General features: G+C 37.9%; 2 protein-coding genes across 2 annotated transcripts; one reads left to right on the top strand and one right to left on the bottom strand.

Annotated features, from left to right (window-relative positions):
• Positions 1 to 1,114: 1,114 nt before the first annotated feature.
• LOC128863963 (sialin) lies at positions 1,115 to 8,138 on the bottom strand. The gene is made up of 5 exons (XM_054103402.1): positions 7,834 to 8,138; positions 4,422 to 4,648; positions 2,350 to 3,136; positions 1,579 to 1,865; positions 1,115 to 1,515 (listed from the first exon to the last, which is right to left on the bottom strand). The coding sequence occupies exons 1-5, from the start codon at positions 7,871 to 7,873 to the stop codon at positions 1,336 to 1,338; spliced, it is 1,521 nt and encodes a 506-aa protein (XP_053959377.1). The 5' UTR covers positions 7,874 to 8,138; the 3' UTR covers positions 1,115 to 1,335.
• A 7,221-nt stretch (positions 8,139 to 15,359) lies between these two features.
• LOC128864903 (uncharacterized) lies at positions 15,360 to 20,245 on the top strand. Its single transcript, XM_054104665.1, has 3 exons — positions 15,360 to 16,531; positions 16,775 to 19,391; positions 19,583 to 20,245. Exons 1-3 carry the CDS (start codon positions 15,360 to 15,362, stop codon positions 20,243 to 20,245), a joined length of 4,452 nt encoding a protein of 1,483 aa, XP_053960640.1.
• Positions 20,246 to 22,582: the final 2,337 nt, after the last annotated feature.

The following is a 22,582-nucleotide window of genomic DNA, read 5'->3' as shown; positions in this document are numbered from 1 at the left end:
CTTAATACTACAAAACAAAAAAAGCAGAAGAAATTACTTGTTTGTGAAAATTCACTGAATAGCTTGGTAATATTAAGGTTTCTGTCATATAAACTAAGCAACTTTTAAAAATGAAGTGCCGCGCGTTAAATTTGTGAATGTAAAGCCTCCAAATTAATTTTTTGACGTTTTCCTGCGGATGACGTGTGTGTGTGTAATTGTCCTTCCTTTTGTTTTCATATTATCGGAACCTAACGTCACGGAGAATTCGGAAGACGAAACCTGACACTTCATCATCCTCGGGTGTTGATATTAGAGCAGCAGATTTGGTTTTATTCTTGCGATTTGGTGTTTGAATGTCAAAGATCTTTTTTCTTGTTGTTTCATTTATTTGTTTAGATTTTGATGAAAATTTCAAAAAATCAAATTGCAAAACGAAATATATGCAAATGTAGTTGTTGCTCCAGTTGATAACAGTAACAGTAATCAAGCCCTGCACATAGTGCACAGAAACTAGAGGTGCGGCCTTCTGAAACCGCTACTTTATTTTTCGCGGTTTCGGCAACCGATAACATTGGTGCCACGAAAAAATAAACAAAATCCGGGACATGCATCCCAGTTTCCCAGCCGAAGCAGCCGTTCACGATCCCCTGGGAATCCCCAATACCGACGGTTAACAACCGCAAGTTGTTGGGTGCCACCTTCGACAGTCTGTTCTCCTTTTCGGCACATACAACCTCAATTGTCACTAAGGTCTAAAGCCGCAACAAGGTGCTCAAATCGCTAGCCTACAGCGTTTGGAGCAAAGACAAAGAAATGTTGCTGGCGCCATTTAAGGCAATTGGCGGGTCGGTACCAAATTTCTCTGCACTCCTCTGCTCGCGTGGTACTAATGACAGACTCCAGACCTGTCAAAATACTGCTATCAGGGCAGCCACAGGATGCTTCTGATGTCTCCCCTGCAACACCTTCATAATAAGGTTTCCATACAACCGATCCAGAAGGACAGTAAAATTCTCAGCAAGCCTAAATGCTGAGTTTAAACTTCTCTTAAGCGACAAAGTTCAACTAGCCCAGACAAACTTTTACAAAATAAATTCTAATTGGGCATTACAGGTTCGATTCCAAGTCATGCTTCTTGCTCATTCGGTATATTTATTTATAACAAATAGTTCTTTGAGTAACTTAATACATATTATTTACTGTACTTAATTTTAAATTGGTATTAAATGAAAGCCACTTCTTGCATTAATGTATGATCTATGTACAGCTACGTCTTAGTAAATGTATGGTAAAATTAAACAATAGCTAAATTAACTTAAAATCTCATATATTCCTGCGCAGCGCTTCATGACTTTACACATTGTCCTTTGCTGGTTGAGGCTTCAATGGGGTTGATTCGTCTTTTCCTTCTTTTTTCTCCACCTTATGCCATGATTGCTCCTCGCCCGATCCAAATATGACAAATACCAAGAATTCGATAGCGAAAAGGACAATTGTTACATAGAAAATTATACGCCAGGCTCCAATAGTTTGCTGTAGGATGCAAAATGAGCGACATAAAAAAGTTAAGTTAAAATGAGAGGATAAAGAACTTACGTTGTTTGTTGTCACATAGCCGACAAATATTGGAACTATGATGCCCGGAATAGTTGCTGCAGAGTTGGTAATTGCGACCAGTGTGCCAGCGTAGTTTGGCGCAATGTCAATGTGATTAGAGAGGAATCCAGAAAACATGCCGCCCATGCCGATAATGCCGATTGTCATGATGACTACTGCAGCTGTTTGCTTACAGCCGATATTGCACAGGGCAAGAAGACAAATGCCAGGTATGATTGTACAGATACTGGTAGCCGTCTTACGTGCGGTAGTAGTGGTAATTTTTCCTAGAAGAAGGAGAAGCTCGTTTTATTACACTAATGTGTTATTGGCATTTAAGTACAGTAAAACATTGATTTATAGGGCATTTAGTTTTGTTTCTGAGATTAAATTCAAATAAGTTACAAAATCAAAAGAGCACGCTTTAAGTTTCCTAACCCACCGTCAATGAAAATGGGTGTCAGGCAACCGAGCCGTTGTTAAATTCGTACTGTTTGGTATTTGGCCCCATGATGGCGCAAAATTCTTTATAGCTGCATTTAAATGAATATGCTTTTTTAATTAACAACATAAAAAATCATTTAATTGTTTATATACATATGTATATACATACATATATTTCCCCTCGTGTGGGACACGCTCAGTTCATTGACGGAGTGACTAAAATATGTTTATTGTCTGCGCCTCATAAATATTTTTACTTCACTTGGATTTACAGCGAACGATTGATATGTGCAATATGATTATCCATAACTTATTTTAATTCATTACCTTTGGCTCTGAGTGTATCCAGAGTTTTACCCAATAAAATACTCAAAACCAGCATTGGGAAGTAGGGCAATGCGCTGAACTGGGCATTGGTTGACACATCGAATTTCAAAACTTGTTTCATATAGAACGGGATTTCGATCAGGAACATGTACCAACCCCAGTTACTGCAGCAATGAGCAATTAAAATAGCCCAGAATGGAACAGATGTCCATACTTTTTTCCACGGAACTGGTGGATGTTCCTCTTGTTCTTTAGTATTATCGGTTCCCAACTGTGAGGTTATCATTTGTCTTTCCTCTGGGCTGATAAATCGCTGTTTGTTTGGATTGTCTTGTATGAGGAACAGCCACAAAATCATCCAGATTGCACTTAGACAACCCATCCAGTAGAAGACAGATTCCCAGCCCCATTTTGCAGATAAAACACCAGCCAAAAGTATAGAAATTGCTGTTCCAAAGGAAGTTCCCACATAAATAATTGTCGACATGACAGACCGTTCATTGGGTGGTGCCCAAGCAGCGATCATGCAGTGCATAGCGGGAAAAGTTGCGCCGCCACCTATGCCTTCCAATACTCTCATTACAATCAAACCGGCATAATGTGTTTTCGTCAACACAGGGGTCAGCAAGGTGGCAATCACATTAATACCCACTGAAACGAACATTACCCATTTGGCAGAAAATTTTTCGGCTACGCGTGCGCTCGGTAGTTGAGAGACCAAATAGCCCCAAAAGTAGCAGCTCAGCAAGGTTCCTTGCACTCCTTCACTCCATACAAAGGGCCCATCCTAAAATTGTGAAAAATTAATAACATATACATACATGAATGCAGTAGACTGACATATGTATGTGTGTATGTAGGTACATTTATTGATCTGTTACATGTTTTGCATTTCTAGTAGCTAAAAACATCAATAGGTCCTAGACAATTGAAGTAAGCTCCAGTTTATTCTACAAAGAAAAACTCTATGTAGCAACATAGTACCATTAAGCTTTTCCAAAATTTCCCTTAACTTTTGATATCATCCAAATAAAATGATTTCTCGAGGCCCTCAAAATTGGCGTTTATTTCATTGATGACCCTTGATTCAAACAAAATCGGGTGCCGCCGAGACATTATTTCTTATCTTTAAGCAGGAAATAGTTGCAAAGTTTGAATCTGGAGAATATATGAATGACCAATTCGGCGAAACTTGTGTGCTGCCTTCTCTGGTGAAAGGCAACTGTTATCTGCTGAAATGTGGTTTGTTTTGGTTCAAACCGGAACTGAGTTGATCAATTGATCTGCGCCGAAGATCGTTTTAACCTTTTCAAGGCAATCACGATCACCATAACCCTGTTGGTCGACAGATCTACCTTGGTCTCTGGATTATGGTGATGAGTCCATGATTAGTGTATGGCTACGAAACAGCAAAACTCGTTTGGATTGTGATGGAACATCGTCAAACACTCCTTTGAAATTGTCAAATGATCGTTTTTGTTGCCAACTGTGAGAAAACCTTCGCCTCTTCGGGTTCCCGCACCTTCATTGGTCGTTGGTGATGTCTACCGTGATGTGCAAAATGCCCGGCGACACAAAGGAATGGGATCGCTTGACAAGGAAAATGGTGGGAAACACCAACTGTTCCAATTTTCTAAAACTTATACACCTACTCTCGTACGCTATGCGCCGCCCAAAGTCCAAAAGTTTACTAGTTTCATTTTTAGATTAGTCGTCAGAAGTATTTAATAGTAAGATTTTAAATTTATATAACTAATAAATATTTGAAGAGCAAAAAAACATTAGCAGATAATTATGTTGTTGCTCAACTAATTGCAAAAGCTAATTTATGCGCACGTACTATAACTTCGAAGATTTGGTACTAAATTGTTAGTGCGCTTAATTATTTTCATCAACTAAACATAGTTTAAAAGTTCTGTCGTACTGGTACCTAGTTTAACAATTAGTCCTACTAAACTCGCATTAAATAACTGAATTAAGTAGCCACAAATTCGATGTTCAATGAAGTCACCCATTAGTGATCGTTACTTGGTGTGAGTTAATAATTTTTTTAATTGAATTTTGATACTAACCTCTTGTGCTGTTCCATTTCTGGCGTTTGGATTTATGCACACTTCTTCTTGCGCTTGGGCGATCTCACTCGAATTATGAATTGCATGAGTAAGGTTATGTCCTGCCGCTATGGCCGTGTGATTCAACATAGCCACCATTGCAACGCTGAGGTTTACCTTCAGGCCATAAATTATAGCCATACCACAAGAGCCGAGTATTGCCAGTATGTAACGCGCAGGAAGGCATTCTGAAAATAAACGATGAGGAAGTAACTGTAAGTATCATACATATGTACGTGTATGTATTTGCAATAGCGGATCCTTGATCAATTGTTGAGAGGGAGAGTACTAGCAGTACTGTGGACTCTAGCAACTGGCTTAATAGTAGTTTTGACACCATTTATTTTATATTTAAACATTTCATATAAATCCGGTTAATGATTTTTGTGACTAGACAAATATTCGGTGTGAGCTTGAAACTCATGACTGATTTCGATTCATTAAAAAAATATTAGATCATCTGCATTCACATATATACAAATGTACAATTGAAAAATGTAGTATTAGCGATTCTGCCTGTGCACTGTTTTTAATCCTAATTGCCTAAAAGCATTGTATGTACATAAGTACTCGTACATACATAGAGTGAATGATTGGACGCCTTTCCAGCTCGTTGCAGCGATCAAACTCATTTAGATATCACACCCTTATCGGAGTATTACAATGATATCAATAAAGAATGCCACTTTTCATTATAATTAGCATGATAAAACATTAAAATATACAATTATTGGTCCAAAAATTATACTCTGAAAAATGTAAAATAATGTCGGCAACGGATGCAAATTATGTAGTTTGCCTTTTTGTTTTTACACGAACGATAACGATGTGCAAGCTTTCGCTTCTAAGAACGAATACTGAAGTTGGATTTAAAAAATTATATTATGCAATAATGCTGGAAAGCAAATTTAAATTGATGGCTTTATTTAAAAAACAAAAACCCAGGCTTTGAAATACTTAGCGTTGAAGCTCATTATCGTATATCGCTGTTTGTATCATCCTTACCATCCTTGGTACATTTATTCCAATCTAAGGGATAGATTTTGAAAAATAATGAATACTCCGTGGCTTTCCAATACTTTTCCCCGATAACACCTTGAGTTTTAACAATAAGGCCATACTAAAATTAATAAAATTTCATATTTCTCATTATAAAATAATTATGAAATTATATTAATTAAATTTTGAAGAAGTTCAGGCTGAATTAAATTTTTAGTATAAAATAATTGAAGATACTCTGCTGAATATGTATAATTTATTAAGTATTCTAGCAACTCTTTCCATACTAATGTGCGAGAATGGGAGAAAGAGGGCGTGAGAATGGAAAACAATGTGAAGATAAAATTTCATTAATTCATGCGAATAAACCAGATTGGGGCCCGATTTCTTAAACTACCTTAAATCACTTGTGACTATATACCAAATAGAATTTCTCCGGTCCTTATCGAATGAGTTAAAAATTTTCACTTGTCCAGGCAAAGTAGTTTTTAATTTAGAACTTTCATTGAGGAAGGGAATTTGAGTGATTGCTAAATCTCTTTTCTTAGAACATTAAATAAATAGAAAATATTTTACCCTAATCAAGTAAGAGGGAGTACATTTAAGAAGTACGATGCTACAAGAGCGGTTGAATGGAGTAGCCTATCTTTATATAGTACCTATGTATGTACTTATCACCCAACACTGAAAGAATTTTAGAACAAACTGCTGAAAACAAGCGGCCAGTTGAAGTCAAATTATGGTTTTTTTATCTTCATGTGATTTGAATTTAATTTTTTTTTTTCATATAAAAAACTTTTTTTGTTTTATTAATCCTTTCTAGAACATTGAGAGGATTTTATACAAAACTGCTTCCGAAAAAAACTGGTTGCTTGGCTGATTTAGACAGACCAACTTCATCTGTATCTGGTTTATATCTTTGGTGTTGTGTTGGGAATAAAGCACGAATAAAAGAAATATTTGCTCAAACATTTATTTGATTCTGGCCATAATAGCAATAGCGCGGTCCATACAAACTTAACAGGCTTGAGGTGAGTGGTTCGGGATACATTTTTCTGCTGCCTTCAGTGAGAGATATGAAAAGATTTTTAATGTTTACTAAAGTAGCAGTGGGTACTGAACTCAGTGGCTTCTGCGCTATGTAACTCCTAAAACATTAGCCCACAGTAGTGGGTCAAATAAAAAGTATTTGTAAAATATAAATATATTTGTAGATTATAATATTCATTACATATTCACATATACATATTTCCATCGCATATCTCCTATAGTTTAGTCATCCATTATTGCACGGAATACATGCCATTTGTACGTACCGACATTTGTAAATTGTATGTTTGTATATATACGAGTATTACATGCATGCCCACATAAGCCATGCATTCAAAACGAATGAATTTGGCATTTGGCGATAAGGCAGGCAAACCGCATCATAATATATTTTTAGTCCTACGGTTATTAATTTTGAAAAAAGTTTACTTTGTAAATTGTATCTACTTGAAGTTTTGTATTCTTCTCTGAGTAAATTAATCCCGTTTTGGAAACAGCTCTCTCACAGAGCGCAGATACAACTGGTAAGGATCGTATATCTTATGACCACTTTTGGATAAATCATCAAATTATCAACTTCTACGCATATTTTTAACTAAACATTTTCAAACTTTTTATAAATTACGAATATTTTATATCACGGATACACATATATGTACATATATTTACATATGACTTTTAAATGACCTTGCTTTAGAAAACCTCCAACACGATACTTAGAGTACGGGAATAAGCTCAAATAAAGGGTAAAGCAAAAAAATAGTTTCCTGTTTCGTCAAACAGTCGCACATAGCCATCGATTTGTGTTATGTTTATATTTTATACAACTTGTGTTGGCGTCTTTTTATATGCAGAGTCGGCCATAGCTGTGCTGAATGGAATTTGTTGTGGGATAAATTTTTATCGTCACATCCAAACAATCTGAACTATTTTTAGAATCTTCGCAAAATATTAGCACGTCCCTGTCGAATCTGTTTATTCGCACTGAGATGTGGCAAGGATGTCCAATGCTGCTACCAACGACCTTTCACCATTCTTAAGGTCAAAATTTGAATGTATAAAGTTGCGCCGCCACTTTGGCTGTAGTTGTAAAGCACGTAACACACCGAACGACAAGAATAAGGTGACTTTGACATTACCAAATTCCCGCGAGGAGGAAATGCTCCCCTACAAGTATGTATGTATGACCAGTAATCATGATTTAAATGTATGGAAATGATTCTACTGCAATTGCTGACAGGCGTAATGAAATTGCCGGCATTTTACTCAACGGTTTATTTTTCGAAATTCAGTTTGAATAGTCAAAAGGTCATTAATTACTTACTGCCTAAAATACTGCCGCTAGCAGGAATCTCGTTGGCCATTTGTTATTGCGTTTTTTAATTCTTAAGAGTTTTTTTTTAATTCTATCATCCACTTTTTACTGAACACTTTTCAAAGCGAAGCGTATTTAAATTATTTAACGTTATTTTTACTTTTACACAAAATTTGTATTTGTTTCACTGCCCTCAAGCAACCACCAATAGTGAAACTTTGACTTCGCGTTCCTGCTCGCATCAATAGCGGCAAACTAGAGCTACACGCGCGACTGCTGTACACTAACTGAGCGGTCTCTCTGTGGCACGCCCAAGTTTTTGTTTGATGAACGTACGAGTGACTCCAGAAAATGGCCGGTCGGCAGCGTTGCCGAGTTGCTGCTGTCTTGCCGTGGTAGCTGCGTAAGCTTTCTTCTCCGCCTCCGCCTGCCCCACAACTTCCTATGCAGCCGATGAATAAAATCAAACAAACAATTAACTTCTTTTTTACTCTCTGCTTTCTGGTGGTTCAATGCTTCTTTAGGTTTTTGGTATTGATATGTGACAGTTCCGACGTCACAATAATTTGATAGCGGATAGCTACATGTACATACACACAACTCGATCTATATATCACTCCAGAGTGAGGGTAAACAATGAATTCAAGCTTGAGCGCGCACCCATACTGGCTTGCTTGCTACATAGGCGTGTGTATACATATGTATGTGTATATAAGAAAATATGTATGCACTTGTAGGTGTAGGCTATCTCAGGTGAGTGCGTGTCAAAAATAATGATGCTTTGCACAGTGAACAAACTAGATCTCATTTAAACTACTGCACTTCATTTCGTTTGTGTTCCCAAACTGGTTTTGGTACATAAATAATGCTTCAAATTATGCGAGGGTTTTTTCTCCTATTGTGCCAGAGTGTTCGTCTATTGAAACAATCATGGAAGATGCGTGATATATAGATATGTATGCATGTATGGGCTTATATTTTTATAAAAATTGTTATAATGCACTTGCTTGACGTAATTTTTATCCTCATTTTGTTGGAAAGAAACTGTAACAGTTGCTTCGGTTTATTTGGTCCCTTTGGAAATTAAAATCAAAACATCCTGGACAAATATTTTATATTGCAATTCAATTATTGTTATTTTGTGCTATCAATTCTATGTAAAGCAATGTATTTTGACTTTTATATTGCCATAAATATACATATATGTTTGTGCATATGTATGTATTTATATATCATTTCGAAACCAATTACCAATTGCCTTAATTATGAACACTCGTGTCAAATTGAGGTGCTTCAATTGACCGAAATTGAAGATGTTCCTACCATACATATTCAATGTGTATATACATTCGACCAATTACTTTTAACTGGAAACCCTGCATAAATTTTGGATTATTTTTACGGATTCGAAAAAACAGAAGGTAATTCAATTCAATTTTTTATGGAATCTACTGTAAAAGTCATTCACTGTATGTTTTTTTTTTGTTTTTGTTATTATTAATATTAATACTTAGTACATTTGAGGCTGAGCTACAGAGAAAAAAATACCATACGTATGCGCGGGTGGATAGCGAACAAGTGCTCTTTGGCTGCCAGTTACAAGGCTATCTAGCAGCTTAGGGTATTTAAAGAGATGAGTTAGCTCAAGGGGACAGATACCTGTAAAAGGCCATATTTTCCCTGATTTTCATTAAAATTATTTAAAATGAAGAAGTCAATATATTTTTTTTCAAAATGGGCATACAATTTATTTATACATTAAAATAATATACACATTTTTTTTTTATTTTAATCATTTAAAATGGCGGATGTACACTCAATTCTTCCAGGAAGGTCGCTGCCGGGCTTCTCAATCGGCGGGCATTGTAGCGTCGGCGTCATTGATCTGGATACAAAAACCAAAAATTTGTTTGTTTATTAATATCATAATTTCTATATGAATTAAAAAAAATGAAAAAAATAACAAAATTCGCGGAATAAAATGCTTCAAAAAATGTGTTTTGGGGCGAATTTTAATAACATTTTTGCTTCGAAAAAATTATATTTTCGAAAATTTTTCGAAAACTTGTAAATTCACATAGAAAGCAATATCACGTACGCCAATTCGAAAAAAAGAAAAACGGGTCTGAAGTTTGAATACAACGTAAGAATAGAATCGTCACGGTCGACGATCTATAATATAAGAAATACTTAAATTTACATCTAAAAATTGTTTGACAAATTCTTCAAGGATTAAAATAATATTTTATGAAAAATAAAAAAAAATAAAAATTTTACAGGTATCTGCCCCCTCAAATCCAATTAATAGCAATAAGATTTTGATCTTTCGAAAAACATCACGGATTGTTAAGACTGGACGAATTTTTAAGGTTTATTCGATTTTTATGAAAGACATTTTTGAAGAGTTTTTTATAAATGTAAGGTATGATAAGATGTACTTATATATATCTGTTTCATTCAATAGTTAAAGCTATTTTTTTTTATTAAAGAGTTTTTTAATTTAATCTGTTCTTTTTTTTTGTTTTGCTACAAACTAACATTTATGTGCGAAACATGGAACTGTTTTAAAAATGTTCGTCATTGAAAGCTTTGTTAGAATAGAAAACTCACATTAATTAAAGTCGGGTAACATTAAACAAAATTGTATATTTACTGAATTTACTTATTTATTAAATATTCAGTGTTGGGAAAAAGAGATTAATTTTCAGTAATTTCTGTTTGTGGAAGGTATTAAATAAGAACTGGTGATTTTACAATAACCGATCACATACAAAAAAAATGAAATGAAGAACCAATGACGTTCTTAAGGCATCACAATATAATTGAGATGGTTGCAAATTCACTAGTAGTAACGCATTTCCCTGCAGGGGCACATATTCTATATTAAGCTTCGTATGAAGGTAAAATACATTTGCGATTATTTATTGCTACGAGCACCCGCACAATACTTTTGTGTACTTATGCATACATATATTTATCCGTGTCCCCTACATACGTACACACATCGCACGATGGAAATTTCTCCAAAAATGTATTTTAAAAGTAGACATCGAATGTGAAAGAGTTTGCTTTGATGTACAGTAATTTTTTGGTTTGAATTTTTAATGTGTGTAACAATCATTCTTTTAAATTCATTTAGTACGTACACGCATACACGTATGCAGGAGTGTACCCGTATATATGTATATACCCTGGGTTTCCTTACCCAGTATCAAGAGGTAATAGTTAGTAAAGGAGCCAAATGAAGACTGATGCACAAACAAATGTCGTAGGAAAATAGAACTGAACGACTTGAAACGATCAGTTGTATACCTTACCAATTCACATACCCAGGAATTTAAATTCATCGCTCATATGCATTATTCAATATAATAGAAATCCATTTTAAAACTCCTTACTAAAACAAAATGTAAATGTTTGTACTGGTCAATTAATCAAATCGTTTATTAAAATTATACAATAACTAAATTTATTTATTAAATTTATATCCTTAGCTTTCGGTCTCTTCTTTTCTTTTTTCTGCAAAAAAAAAAAGAGGTTGCCTGTAAAGTCGGTTTACTGACGATAGTTTAACGTGACAACGTCATAAGAAAATACTGATGCAATGGTTGCAATTTTCAAAACAAAATTTTAATTTTATTTGTTTGATAGATATTTTGTGTGGATATAGAGGAGGAGGTAAATGGAATTGCAATGGAATAGGTCAAGTTACATTTACACAAACGTGAAAAATGACGAAACATTTATCAAATTCATGAAAGATATCTTCAATTTCGATTGTGCATCAGACGTTAATAAGTCAACAACACTTAGAGGCATCATCATCGATTTGACTTTCTCAAGGCACATTACACTTGAAACACTCCCTTTCATTTCCTATTTTTCCTATCATCGTTTATTCTCAACAGAGAATTGGTTCGTTACCATGCACACAGGAAGAAGGCATATGAAAATACAAGTATGTGAATTTATATACAAATGCGCATATACATACATATATATGCTCACTCAAGTAGGACAGAGCCAGATGTCGAACGTTGCCGAACGCGGGGACCGATTGTGCTCTTTGTCGTTCGTTCCGCGCTCTCGCTTGCAGTTCAAGCACATTAGCTTACATTTGCTTGCGTACGGAATAGATTCGTATATTTGATATGTCCATATGACTTGTATGCATCTTTACATATAGATTTATTCTTTTTGAAAATTGCGCGAAATTGTATATGTATATGCATGTTTATATACATATATTAGTATACAACATATCTTATAAGGTATGTGGTAAATATTACCATACATTTTTTCCTTCATATATAATAAAAAAATTAATAATAATAACATTAAAACAACAGGTATTATTAACAAACTTGGTTTTATTTTAAATTCTTCAAGTAAATCAAATTAATAATAATCAATAAGAAGGCATATGCAAATACAAATACGTGAATTTATATATGCACATTTGCGCATATACATACATATATACGCTCACTTAAATAGGAGAGAGCAAGATGTCGAACGTTGCCTTTCGTTTGCTTTGTTTGCTCGTTCCGCGCTTTCGCTTGCAGTTCATTCAAGGTAACGACAATAAGCAAGGTAACGACAAATGAGCAAGGTAACGGCAATGAGCAAGGTAACACTAATGAGCAAGGTAACGACAATGAGCAAGGTAACATTAATGAGCAAGGTAACGACACATTTTTTCGTGCGTGCAGCCTGTTAAATCGAATTATAAGACGTTATCACGTCAAAAAGTAACTAAAAAAGAGGTTGTCTGTAAAGTCGGTTTACTGACGATAGTTTAACGTGACAACGTAATAAGAAAATACTGATGCAATGGTTGCAATTTTCAAAACAAAATTTTAATTTTATTTGTTTGATAGATATTTTGTATGTATATAGAGAAGGAGGTAAATGGAATCGCCATGGAATAGGTCAAGTTACATTTACGCAAACGTGAAAAATGCCGAAACATTTATCAAATTCATGAAAGGTATGTTCAATTTTGATTGTGCATCGGAGGTTAATAAACACTAAGAGGCAACATATTCGATTTGGCTTTTTCAAGACACTTTATACTCGAAACACTCCCTTTCATTTCCTACTTTTCCTACCATCGTCCTATTCTCAACAGAGGAATGGTTCATTACCATGCACACAGAAGAAGGCATATGCAAATACAATTATGTGAATTTATATATGTACATATGCGCATATACAACATATATATGGTCACTTAAGTGGGAGAAAGCCAGATGTCGAGCGTTGCCGAATGCGGGGGCCGATTGTGCTCTTTGTCGTTCGTTTCGCGCTTTCGCTTGCAGTTCAAGCAAGGTAACGACGATTGAGCAAGATAACGACACATTTTTTCGTGCGTGCACCTGGCTAAATCGAATTATAAGACGTTATAACGTCAAAAATAAGACCAAAAGAATAAGACCAAAATTTACCAAATTATAGATGGTATTTATTTTATTACTTCACAGCGCTTATTAAACATTTTTGGTGTCGTACTGTACATATTAACATAATTCTTTTTCCCCTCACTCGGCAGTTGCTACCGTCGACGCGTTTAGTATTAACGACACACACAAAATAACAATAACAAAGAATATCGGAACTTTAAAACGAAATTTTCTTAGCGTACTTTTTCACTAATGAATTCTTTCGCTAGTGGGTAGTTTTTTATCGGTATATACTGATGTACATAGTGAAGAAGTGGTTGAATACTAAAATGCATAAATTCAATGTTAATTATGAATGAACACGCGCATTTAACATGTTTAATAATTTTGTGCCCTCACACAAGCATACAAATTTTATATGGATATATACGGATAACTTGTGTGTATATGTATATAAGTATTTATCCGAGCGTATCAATTGTATCTGCGGCTTCCCTTCTTCGTTGTATTCGATTAATTATATCTATAACAAAGTCACTGTCGGAATGATCGATAGCGCAGAGCATTCGCGTACCGTTCATGAGGTCATAAACTTGATTCATGGAGCGGCACGTAAAATTTCAATTTATAATTTACAAATACTATAACTTAATTTTTTTTAAATATGACACTATTACCTACACGGCGAGGTCATAAGCGGGGCGAGGACAATTGTTTGCGTATGTCTCGGCCACACTTTGAAGATATTTGCCCTGTTCTTCAGTTAAATATTGAAGTGGTTCTAAAGTGACGAAATCGTACTAGTTCTGAACTAGAAACTTCTTTCACTAGTTCAAGTTTTCCCTGCTGGGTATATCCACAGAGAGATGTAGCTGAGATGTTTTGGTCGGAAAATCGCACTTTTTTGGCGGAGCAATTTGAATTAAATTCTATTATATGCCTGATTGAAGGAGAATGTGAATCTAAGTTAATAAAAAAAAGTAGTTAGCAGTCGGAAACTCAGAATACTAAAATTTGCACAGTTTGAAAAATTCGCATTAATTCGAGCAATTACGAAACATTCGTTGCTTTTAGCATTCAACAGATAGACACATACATAGGATTGTACTTAAATACGTGTACATACATACGCGGCCGCCGTAGCCGAATGAGTTGGTGCGTGACTAACATACGGAATTCACAGAGAGAACGGAGGTTCCAATCTCGGTGAAACACCAAAATTAAGAAAAACATTTTTCTAATAGCGTTCGCTCCTCGGTAGGCAATGGCAAACCTCCGATTGTATTTCTGCATGAAAGAGCTCCTCATAAAAATATCTGCCGTTCGGAGTTGGCTTGAAACTGTAGGTCACCCCCATTTGTGGAACAACAACAAGACGCACACCACAAATAGGAGGAGGAGGAGCTCGGCCAAACAACCAAAAAAGGGTGTACGCGCCAATTATATATATATATGTTTTACATATGTATGTATGTATGCACATATGTTTAGTCGAGTTTGACATTTATAAAAATCAACGTTTTTCGAACTTAGTTTTTCTCCCATTAGAGTTCTAGGGCGATAAATTTGTTCTTCGCTACTTCTCTGCTCGCTATCTCTGGGTTCTGCTCACTTGACGAGAAATTTGCCAATGGAAGAGCCTACTAACCTGTGCAATGTGCAGGAAGATATGACCTGAGTATAACGAATCCATGACCAAACATAGTTTGGGCCTGGGCATAGTTTCGACATTTCAAGACTAGCCATGAATCTCACTGTTCAGAATGCGTCCAATCTGGCACCACCTTAATTTATAGCATTATTGGTATTATTTCTTCGAATTCATCTATACATCCATACATATGGTATTTATGCACAGTTAGCTTTAAACAGTTATTTTCCTTTGTACTTAAAAATGAGACGCTCCATAAAATTCATTGCTTGTACAGCTTCGAAGTGATCAAGTCTTTATATTTGTGCTTAAACATTTTGGTGCCTCCTGTGAGGACAAATAATTAAATTGAGTGAAATTATACAAAGTTGTACCAATCGTTGGAATATCAAAGCTTTTTCAAATAAATCCGTTCGCAATCAAATGCATAAATAGCAGTTAAAGTGCATCCCACAGCTGTGTGATTTTAATTCTGCGAGCTAATGGCAGAATTAAATTTGCGCGCTTCGGCAATAAAGGCCATTAAACGCATACACGATCGGGTGAGTGGATTCCAGCAGGGTGCATTTGATGAATTTCATCTTGAGCAAGAGTTGAAATCATTGTCAGCACATTATGCACGTTTCGTGACCAACCATGACCTGTTGATGGGAAATGCAGCAAACGCCGAGTTGGAGGCCCACGAGAAGTTATGGGAAGAGGTTGAAGGTATTTACAACAATGCATGTACCCACTTGAACCGTGCAATCATGGGTGCAAAACCGAGTCAGTCTGCTGTGATGCCTGTGCGAGAGTGTGAGGTTAAGTTAGAACCGCTAGCAATTCCAACGTTCGATGGAACTATGCAGAATTGGCTGGCGTTTAAGGACGTTTTTGAATTACTTGTCCACAATACAGACTATCCTGAGGGCTACAAGTTAGGCAAGTTGCGGCAGGCAATAAGCGCAAGTGCTGTACCGCTCGTCGGGAGTGTATATTCTGGGGGATACGCTGATTTATGGAAGGCGCTTAAAGAACGTTTTGACAATAGAAGGCAGCTGGCTGAGACTCATGTGTCACGCTTACTCAATATCAAGCCGACAACTGAGGACACACCAACTGCGTTACTGTTCATCGTCGACACGGTACATGAATCACTACGAGCTTTACATGTCATGGGTCTACCAGTGGCCGAATGGGATGCTGTGGTCGTACCGATAATAGTTTCGAAACTTCCGATAACTACACAGCGCGAGTGGAACATGAGCTGTTCACCCACCGAAATTCCGAGCCTCAATGAGCTGCTTACGTTTTTGGGTCAGCGGGCTCATAGCCTCAGCACAACAGTTGTCACATGGAGCAATGGGGTTGAATTTACGTCCAAGAGTCATCAACGCGCTGGTGGTCCGTCAAGAGCTGTTAGATCACACGTCGTATCTGCAGAGGAGGGTAAATGCACATACTGCCAAGGTGCACATCGTATTATGAAATGCGCACGCTTTCTTGTGATGAAATACGAAGACAGAATTACTGCTGCAAAGACTGCAAAGCTTTGTTTTAACTGCCTAAAGCAAGGTCATTCAGCAAGACAATGTCCATCGGGGAATTGCCGTCACTGTGGTCGTAAGCACAACTCATTACTTTGCCGCGAATCATTATCTCAGAATCCATCAGAGTCAGTGTCAACGTGTCCGGAAGGAGCCGTCACTGCTATTGCATCCAGAAATTCGAATCTCTGACTAGAGCCTGCTGTGGTAGGTTGCCTTGCCAACGCGAGTTCAACAGTGTTATTGGCAACTGCGCGTGTATTTGCATGCGGCAACTCTACCAATGGACGTCTGGCGCGGGTGCTCTGTGATCCCGGATCACAGGTTAGTTTTATAACAGATAAATTAACTAACTCTTTGTCTCTTCATAGGAGCAAATGCGAAGTTTCGGTGGAAGGAATCGGAGCTTACTCCTACGCACGTACACGTGGGCGTGTCACACTCACGTTAAAATCGCTCTATTCCAGTTTCAGTTTGGAAATCGTTGCACTTGTCATGCAGTCAATTACTAAGGTCATCCCAACAGTGCATATTGACATGACACGGTGGCAGCATTTGAATGGACTAGAATTGGCCGATACGCAGTTCGGCATTCCTAGCAATATCGACATTCTTATTGGTGCGGATGTATGGGGAAAAGCAGTCGAAGGGGACATAAGACTCGGTGGCCTCAATGAGCCACACGCCCAGCGAACCCGCTTCGGCTGGGTTGTCTTCGGTCCAGTGCCAGCAGAGCAGCCAGCAACGCCGCCAACTCTTTCCTTCAGCACCCAGCAAGGCGAAGAGGACGCACGCTTGGAGGAGCTCGTAAGAAGCTTTTGGAAGTTAGAGGAAGTGCCTTCACAAGATTGTAACGGCGAAGATGAATGTGAGAAAATCTTTTTGACCACACACTCCCGCACAAGGGAAGGGCGCTACATGGTTCATATACCATTTCATCCTGACGCACCGGCTTTGGGCAACTCATACGCCCATGCTTTACGACAATTTCATCTTCTTGAACGACGACTAGCAGCGAATTGTGAGCTCAAGAAAAAATACATTGCCTTCATGCGCGAATACGCGGACCTCGGCCATATGGAACCCGTTAGTCACATTGGAGATGGGGGGGTCAACTACTACATCCCTCACCACGCGGTTCTGGAAAAGTTCCGCGTTGTGTTCAATGCTTCAGCGCGGACCACGAGCGGCCTCTCACTGAACGACGTCCAGTTGGTGGGAGCCACGATTCAAGAACCACTTGTGAATATCATCTTTCGTTTTCGGTGTTTTCGCGTAGCATTAACAGCAGACATCGAGAAAATGTTCAGTCAAATTCTGATAACTCCCGAACATAGGGATTTCCAACGCATTATTTGGAGAGAATCACCAGACAATGACCTAGCAGTATACCGTTTAACTACAGTGACGTATGGGATGGCTTGTAGCCCGTACAACGCAGTTCGCGCACTCAATCAATGCAGTTATGATAACTACAACGTAGTCGCAGATGGCCATCAGTCGATTGTTGCGCGCCATGCGATTCTGTCATCATTTTATGTGGATGATTTTCTCATCAGTTGTGACACTGAGGATAAAGCCTTCGAACTCGCTGTCAATGTGAGTGCGATTTTGTCGGCCGGACAGTTCCGTTTACGAAAATGGAATTCTAATAGTGGTGAGGTTGTAAAGCGTTTCATTAGTAACAATTCCTCAATCGTAGAGTTAGCAAGTGAACCATCGACGGCAACTGTGCTTGGTTTAAGTTGGGACCCAACAACAGATGAGATCTTTTTCAAAGCGAATCTAAACCAGAACATCGGATGCCTCACAAAACGTCGGGTTTTAAGTGAGGTCGCCAAACTATTTGATCCTACTGGCATGCTTGCTCGAATTGTTATTGCCGGGAAGATATTTATTCAGAAGTTGTGGTCTGCTGGCTTAGAATGGGATGCACCACTCCCAGATGCACTTCAAAATACGTGGGTCTTATTTTACAGAGAACTTGACGTTATAAACCGTATCCGTGTACCACGATGGTTAGGTTTGGCTGAGGGTAATACTACTATGCTACTTGGGTTTTGTGATGCAAGTCCACTTGCCTATGCGGCTGTCCTCTATACTAGGACAACAGACGGTGAAGGTCGGTCAACTGTATCATTGCTAACAGCTCGCACCAAAGTGGCGCCACTCAAGGGTGCAACGATTCCTCGCCTAGAACTTTGTGCGGCACATTTACTCGCATCCACACTTGACAGTGTGCGGACTGCTTTACGTCTAACGGACACTTCTTATCATTTATGGTCCGACTCGCGAATCGTGTTATGTTGGTTACGTAAACCTCCAACTACTCTCAAGCCGTACATTTCCAATCGTGTTCGTCACATTCAAGAGCTGACATCACCAGATCGTTGGCATTATGTACGGTCTGCACAAAATCCGGCAGACTGTGCCAGTAGAGGTATCCGAGCATCAGAACTGGTTGAACATCAGTTGTGGTGGCAAGGGCCAAAATGGCTTATGGACAAACAGCTACCAATTTCCTTTGGGATCGAATTAAAAGATGACGAGCTTGACATTGTACGTGGTGAACAGAGAGTATCATCATTTGTAGCAACGACGGCCCACGCGAGCATTCTTACAACTCGACGTCTAGACGGCCAAATAATTCCATTAAGCGAACGCTTTAGTTCATTGCAAAAGCTTCTTCGTACCGTGGCAATCGTACTTCGGTGGCTACCAGTTCGCCGACATTTGCGAAGACTGATCGTCAATCCTACAGAAATGGACGATGCTCTTAACGTGCTAATCCGAAACGAGCAATATACCTTTGCGACTGATATGTCTCTGATTCGGAAGGGATCGGAAATATCCAGCTCCAGCAAACTAAGGTCATTGAACCCTTACATAGATTGTAACGACATATTGCGAGTCAGAGGTCGTATTGGTCACGCTGACCTTCCAGAAGATCGACGTTTTCCGATAATTTTACCGAAGCATGGGAGTTTGGTACACTTACTCATCCGACACGCACATGAAACCACGCTTCATGGTGGGGCGCAAATCACTCTTCAAACTCTTCGCGCACGGTACTGGATATTGAACGGAAGGCAAGCAGTCCGAAGCTTTGTACAGACTTGTGTTATTTGCCGACGACATCGAGGCGTAACGTTATCTCAGCAGATGGCATCCTTACCCAGGCATCGCATTACGGCAGCACGGCCATTTATATCTTCAGGCGTCGACTATTGCGGGCCTTTTACAGTGCGCATCGGCACAAGGCCGTGCATATTGAAGTTGTTGATGATCTTTCATCACCCGCATTCTTAGATGCATTTACGCGCTTTATAAGTAGACGAGGTCCATGCCGAGATCTCTATAGTGACAACGGTACTACGTTCACAGGTGCTAACCGTTTGCTTAAAGAAGACTTGGCTGCTTGGCAGAACGACAACAACCAACAAAGTTTGGCGAGTCTCGGTACTCATTGGCACTTCATCGCTCCCAGCGCTCCTCATCAAGGTGGTATCTGGGAGGCTGCGGTAAAATCTGCCAAATATCATTTGGTGCGCCTCGTTGGAGCGCAGTCATTATGGTATAGCCAACTTCAGACTTTGGCGACACGCATTGAAGCATGCCTAAATTCTCGTCCGCTAACACCTATATACGATGATCCCGATGATAAGTTAGCGTTGACCCCTGCCGACTTTCTGGTTGGCGCTCCACTGGTTGCAGTCCCTGAAGCTGACATCAGAACAATTCCGTCCAACCGTATTAAGCACAATTTTGGCAACGATGGAGCGAGGAATATTTATCTACTCTTCAAACTCGAAACAAGTGGCAGACGAAATCAAGGGACGTAAAGATCGGAGACATAGTCATCGTAAGACATGAGAACTTACCACCAACATATTGGCGCTTAGGGCGCGTAACTGCGGTTCATCCGGGTAGCAATGGTTTAATACGTAATGTCACGCTTCAGACGGCGAACGGTATGATGACTCGTGCGGTACAGAAATTGTGCCGGCTTCTGGACGCAGAGCATTTTGAGGCCAGCGCCTCAACTGGGCAGGATGTTCAGAATGCGTCCAATCTGGCACCACCTTAATTTATAGCATTATTGGTATTATTTCTTCGAATTCATCTATACATCCATACATATGGTATTTATGCACAGTTAGCTTTAAACAGTTATTTTCCTTTGTACTTAAAAATGAGACGCTCAATAAAATTCATTGCTTGTACAGCTTCGAAGTGATCAAGTCTTTATATTTGTGCTTAAACACTCACAGAACGCTAAAAGAGTATGGGAGCACGTGGCGAAGTTAAACATACCAAACAATAATATATACCATAGTTGTGGAGAAGTGGAGGAGAAGGAAACTTCTTTTTATCGCCTTTACAGTTATTCGAGGTGGTCAATTTCAGGATGGGAATTCAAGTATTTTCTTTTCTTTCTAGGCGCAACCCAGCATCTATTTGAAAACACAGCCACTCATACCACAACAAAAACCTTACGACCGAAAAAAAAAATACACCTTAAATATAATGTTTTAGTTAGATTTGAGATTCATCGGTAACTTATACGAACTGCTACACATTTTAGCTGTATAAGCTGTGCATTTTTTATTACTTTTTACGTTTTTAAAGCGTTCCGAAAATGACCTTTTCTAGTTTGTCATTCATTCATAAATTCAAAATATGTCATAAACTAAATTGATGACGCCCTAATCCACTTCATGGCAGTGAAAATTCGAATTAACAATAAAGTTTATTTTTTGGAACCTAAAAGTCTTTAACCTCCACCAAATTCTCCACCTTTTTGATATTGATCCACATACTTGCTCCACCTTTCTACTTACTGTTCTTTCGTTGCCCCTACTTTCATATTCTTCGAATAAAGCCACTAGTTTAAGCAGTAGTCTAAAAATATGAAATACTCTAAAAAAACTAGAGATGTTACCATCATCGTGTGCGGGTTATAATTTGTTAGATTTATTTATTTCGCCACAAATGATATTAGACCAATCTTTGTATAAGTACATGTATTGGAGTTGCATATATTACCTAAAAATACAAAGTTTTTTATTGCTAGCATATATTTTGGACCTCTCTTTGAAAGTTCTTACTTAGATTGGTATTCTTTGCTTCTTACTCTTACCTTCTTTGTAAATTTTCTACGTTCGTATGCGCTTTAAATTGGTCTCAGGTTTTAGTAGGAGATGAAATTGTGGTTGTCCACTCAGTTAAATTAAATAATTTTCATTCTATTAAGACTTGCTTTTAATTGAATACTTTTTCTTATTTATTATGAAAGTGTCTGAGTATGCGCGTGCCGCTTCAATGTCTTACTTATTTAAGAATTTTATTGATTGGATGAAAGGGTCACATTGGGGAATTTATTTTCAGTTTTGTATGACGATAATACGTAAAATGTTCCAAATTTATTTTGATGGTTCTATTATTGATATTAATTTGTGCTACTAATTTGTTTAGATTTTTGACTTGAAAAATTTACTGCTTGATGTCAATGTACTCTTCGGTTTACGCTGTGCAGATGTTGATTTTTTCCAAATGTGCAACGAAAGTTTTTCCTTTTCCTCAGTATATTTTAAACCCTGAAACGTTGCTTCTTATACATGAACACTTGCATATGCATTTATTTCCTGTTAGATATACGCGTACGCTAAATTTATGAATGAATATGAGTAGTACAATCGAGAGAGTCAAATGAGCGGAGAAAAAGTGAAAGAGAAATGAAAACTCTCTTGTTTGGCCTTCGTGACGTTTCGAATTGCACGTAACAAGTTGCAGTGGTTTGTATATGTGCATACGCGTATACGTTTCTTCATGACAAATTGGTAATGTAGCAATGAAAATGCGAAAATTTGATGTGTGAGGCAAGAGTAAGATTGCCTTACGAAATTCAACATTTCACCAATTTTAAAAATATTTAATGATGTCTCTCCTGCTGGATACATTCATATATGTATGCATACTACATTCGTACACGCTACATATGTACTACCATATGTACTATTCGGTGTGATTTGATTTCGTTTCTTAAGATTCATAGTGTGCTTTCCTCCTCTTTTCCGTGTTAGCAACCGGTGAATGGACTGGGAGAGTACCAATTAATGTCGATTGCCAATTTTTGGCCGATGTGCGATGCCGATTCTTTAAAAAAACTATCTGAATAT

The sequence above is a fragment of the Anastrepha ludens genome, chromosome 5 (assembly GCF_028408465.1).
Source record: "Anastrepha ludens isolate Willacy chromosome 5, idAnaLude1.1, whole genome shotgun sequence".
In the NCBI taxonomy this organism is placed as follows: Eukaryota; Metazoa; Arthropoda; class Insecta; order Diptera; family Tephritidae; genus Anastrepha; species Anastrepha ludens.
This window is presented reverse-complemented; position numbering and strand designations above follow the sequence as displayed.

What these genes read in the sequence shown, in the direction of transcription:
- LOC128863963 (XM_054103402.1), bottom strand. Translation starts at nt 7,873, where the DNA reads ATGGCCAACGAGATTCCTGCTAGCGGCAGTATTTTAGGCA. An exon ending in TAGCGGCAGTATTTTAGGCA is followed by an intron (nt 4,649 to 7,833) that starts GTAAGTAATTAA and finishes GTTTATTTTCAG; the next exon opens with AATGCCTTCCTGCGCGTTAC. An exon ending in GCTATGTGACAACAAACAAC is followed by an intron (nt 1,516 to 1,578) that starts GTAAGTTCTTTA and finishes TGCATCCTACAG; the next exon opens with CAAACTATTGGAGCCTGGCG.
- LOC128864903 (XM_054104665.1), top strand. Translation starts at nt 15,360, where the DNA reads ATGGCAGAATTAAATTTGCGCGCTTCGGCAATAAAGGCCATTAAACGC. An exon ending in TTATCTCAGAATCCATCAGA is followed by an intron (nt 16,532 to 16,774) that starts GTCAGTGTCAAC and finishes GTCTCTTCATAG; the next exon opens with GAGCAAATGCGAAGTTTCGG. An exon ending in TACCGAAGCATGGGAGTTTG is followed by an intron (nt 19,392 to 19,582) that starts GTACACTTACTC and finishes ATCCTTACCCAG; the next exon opens with GCATCGCATTACGGCAGCAC.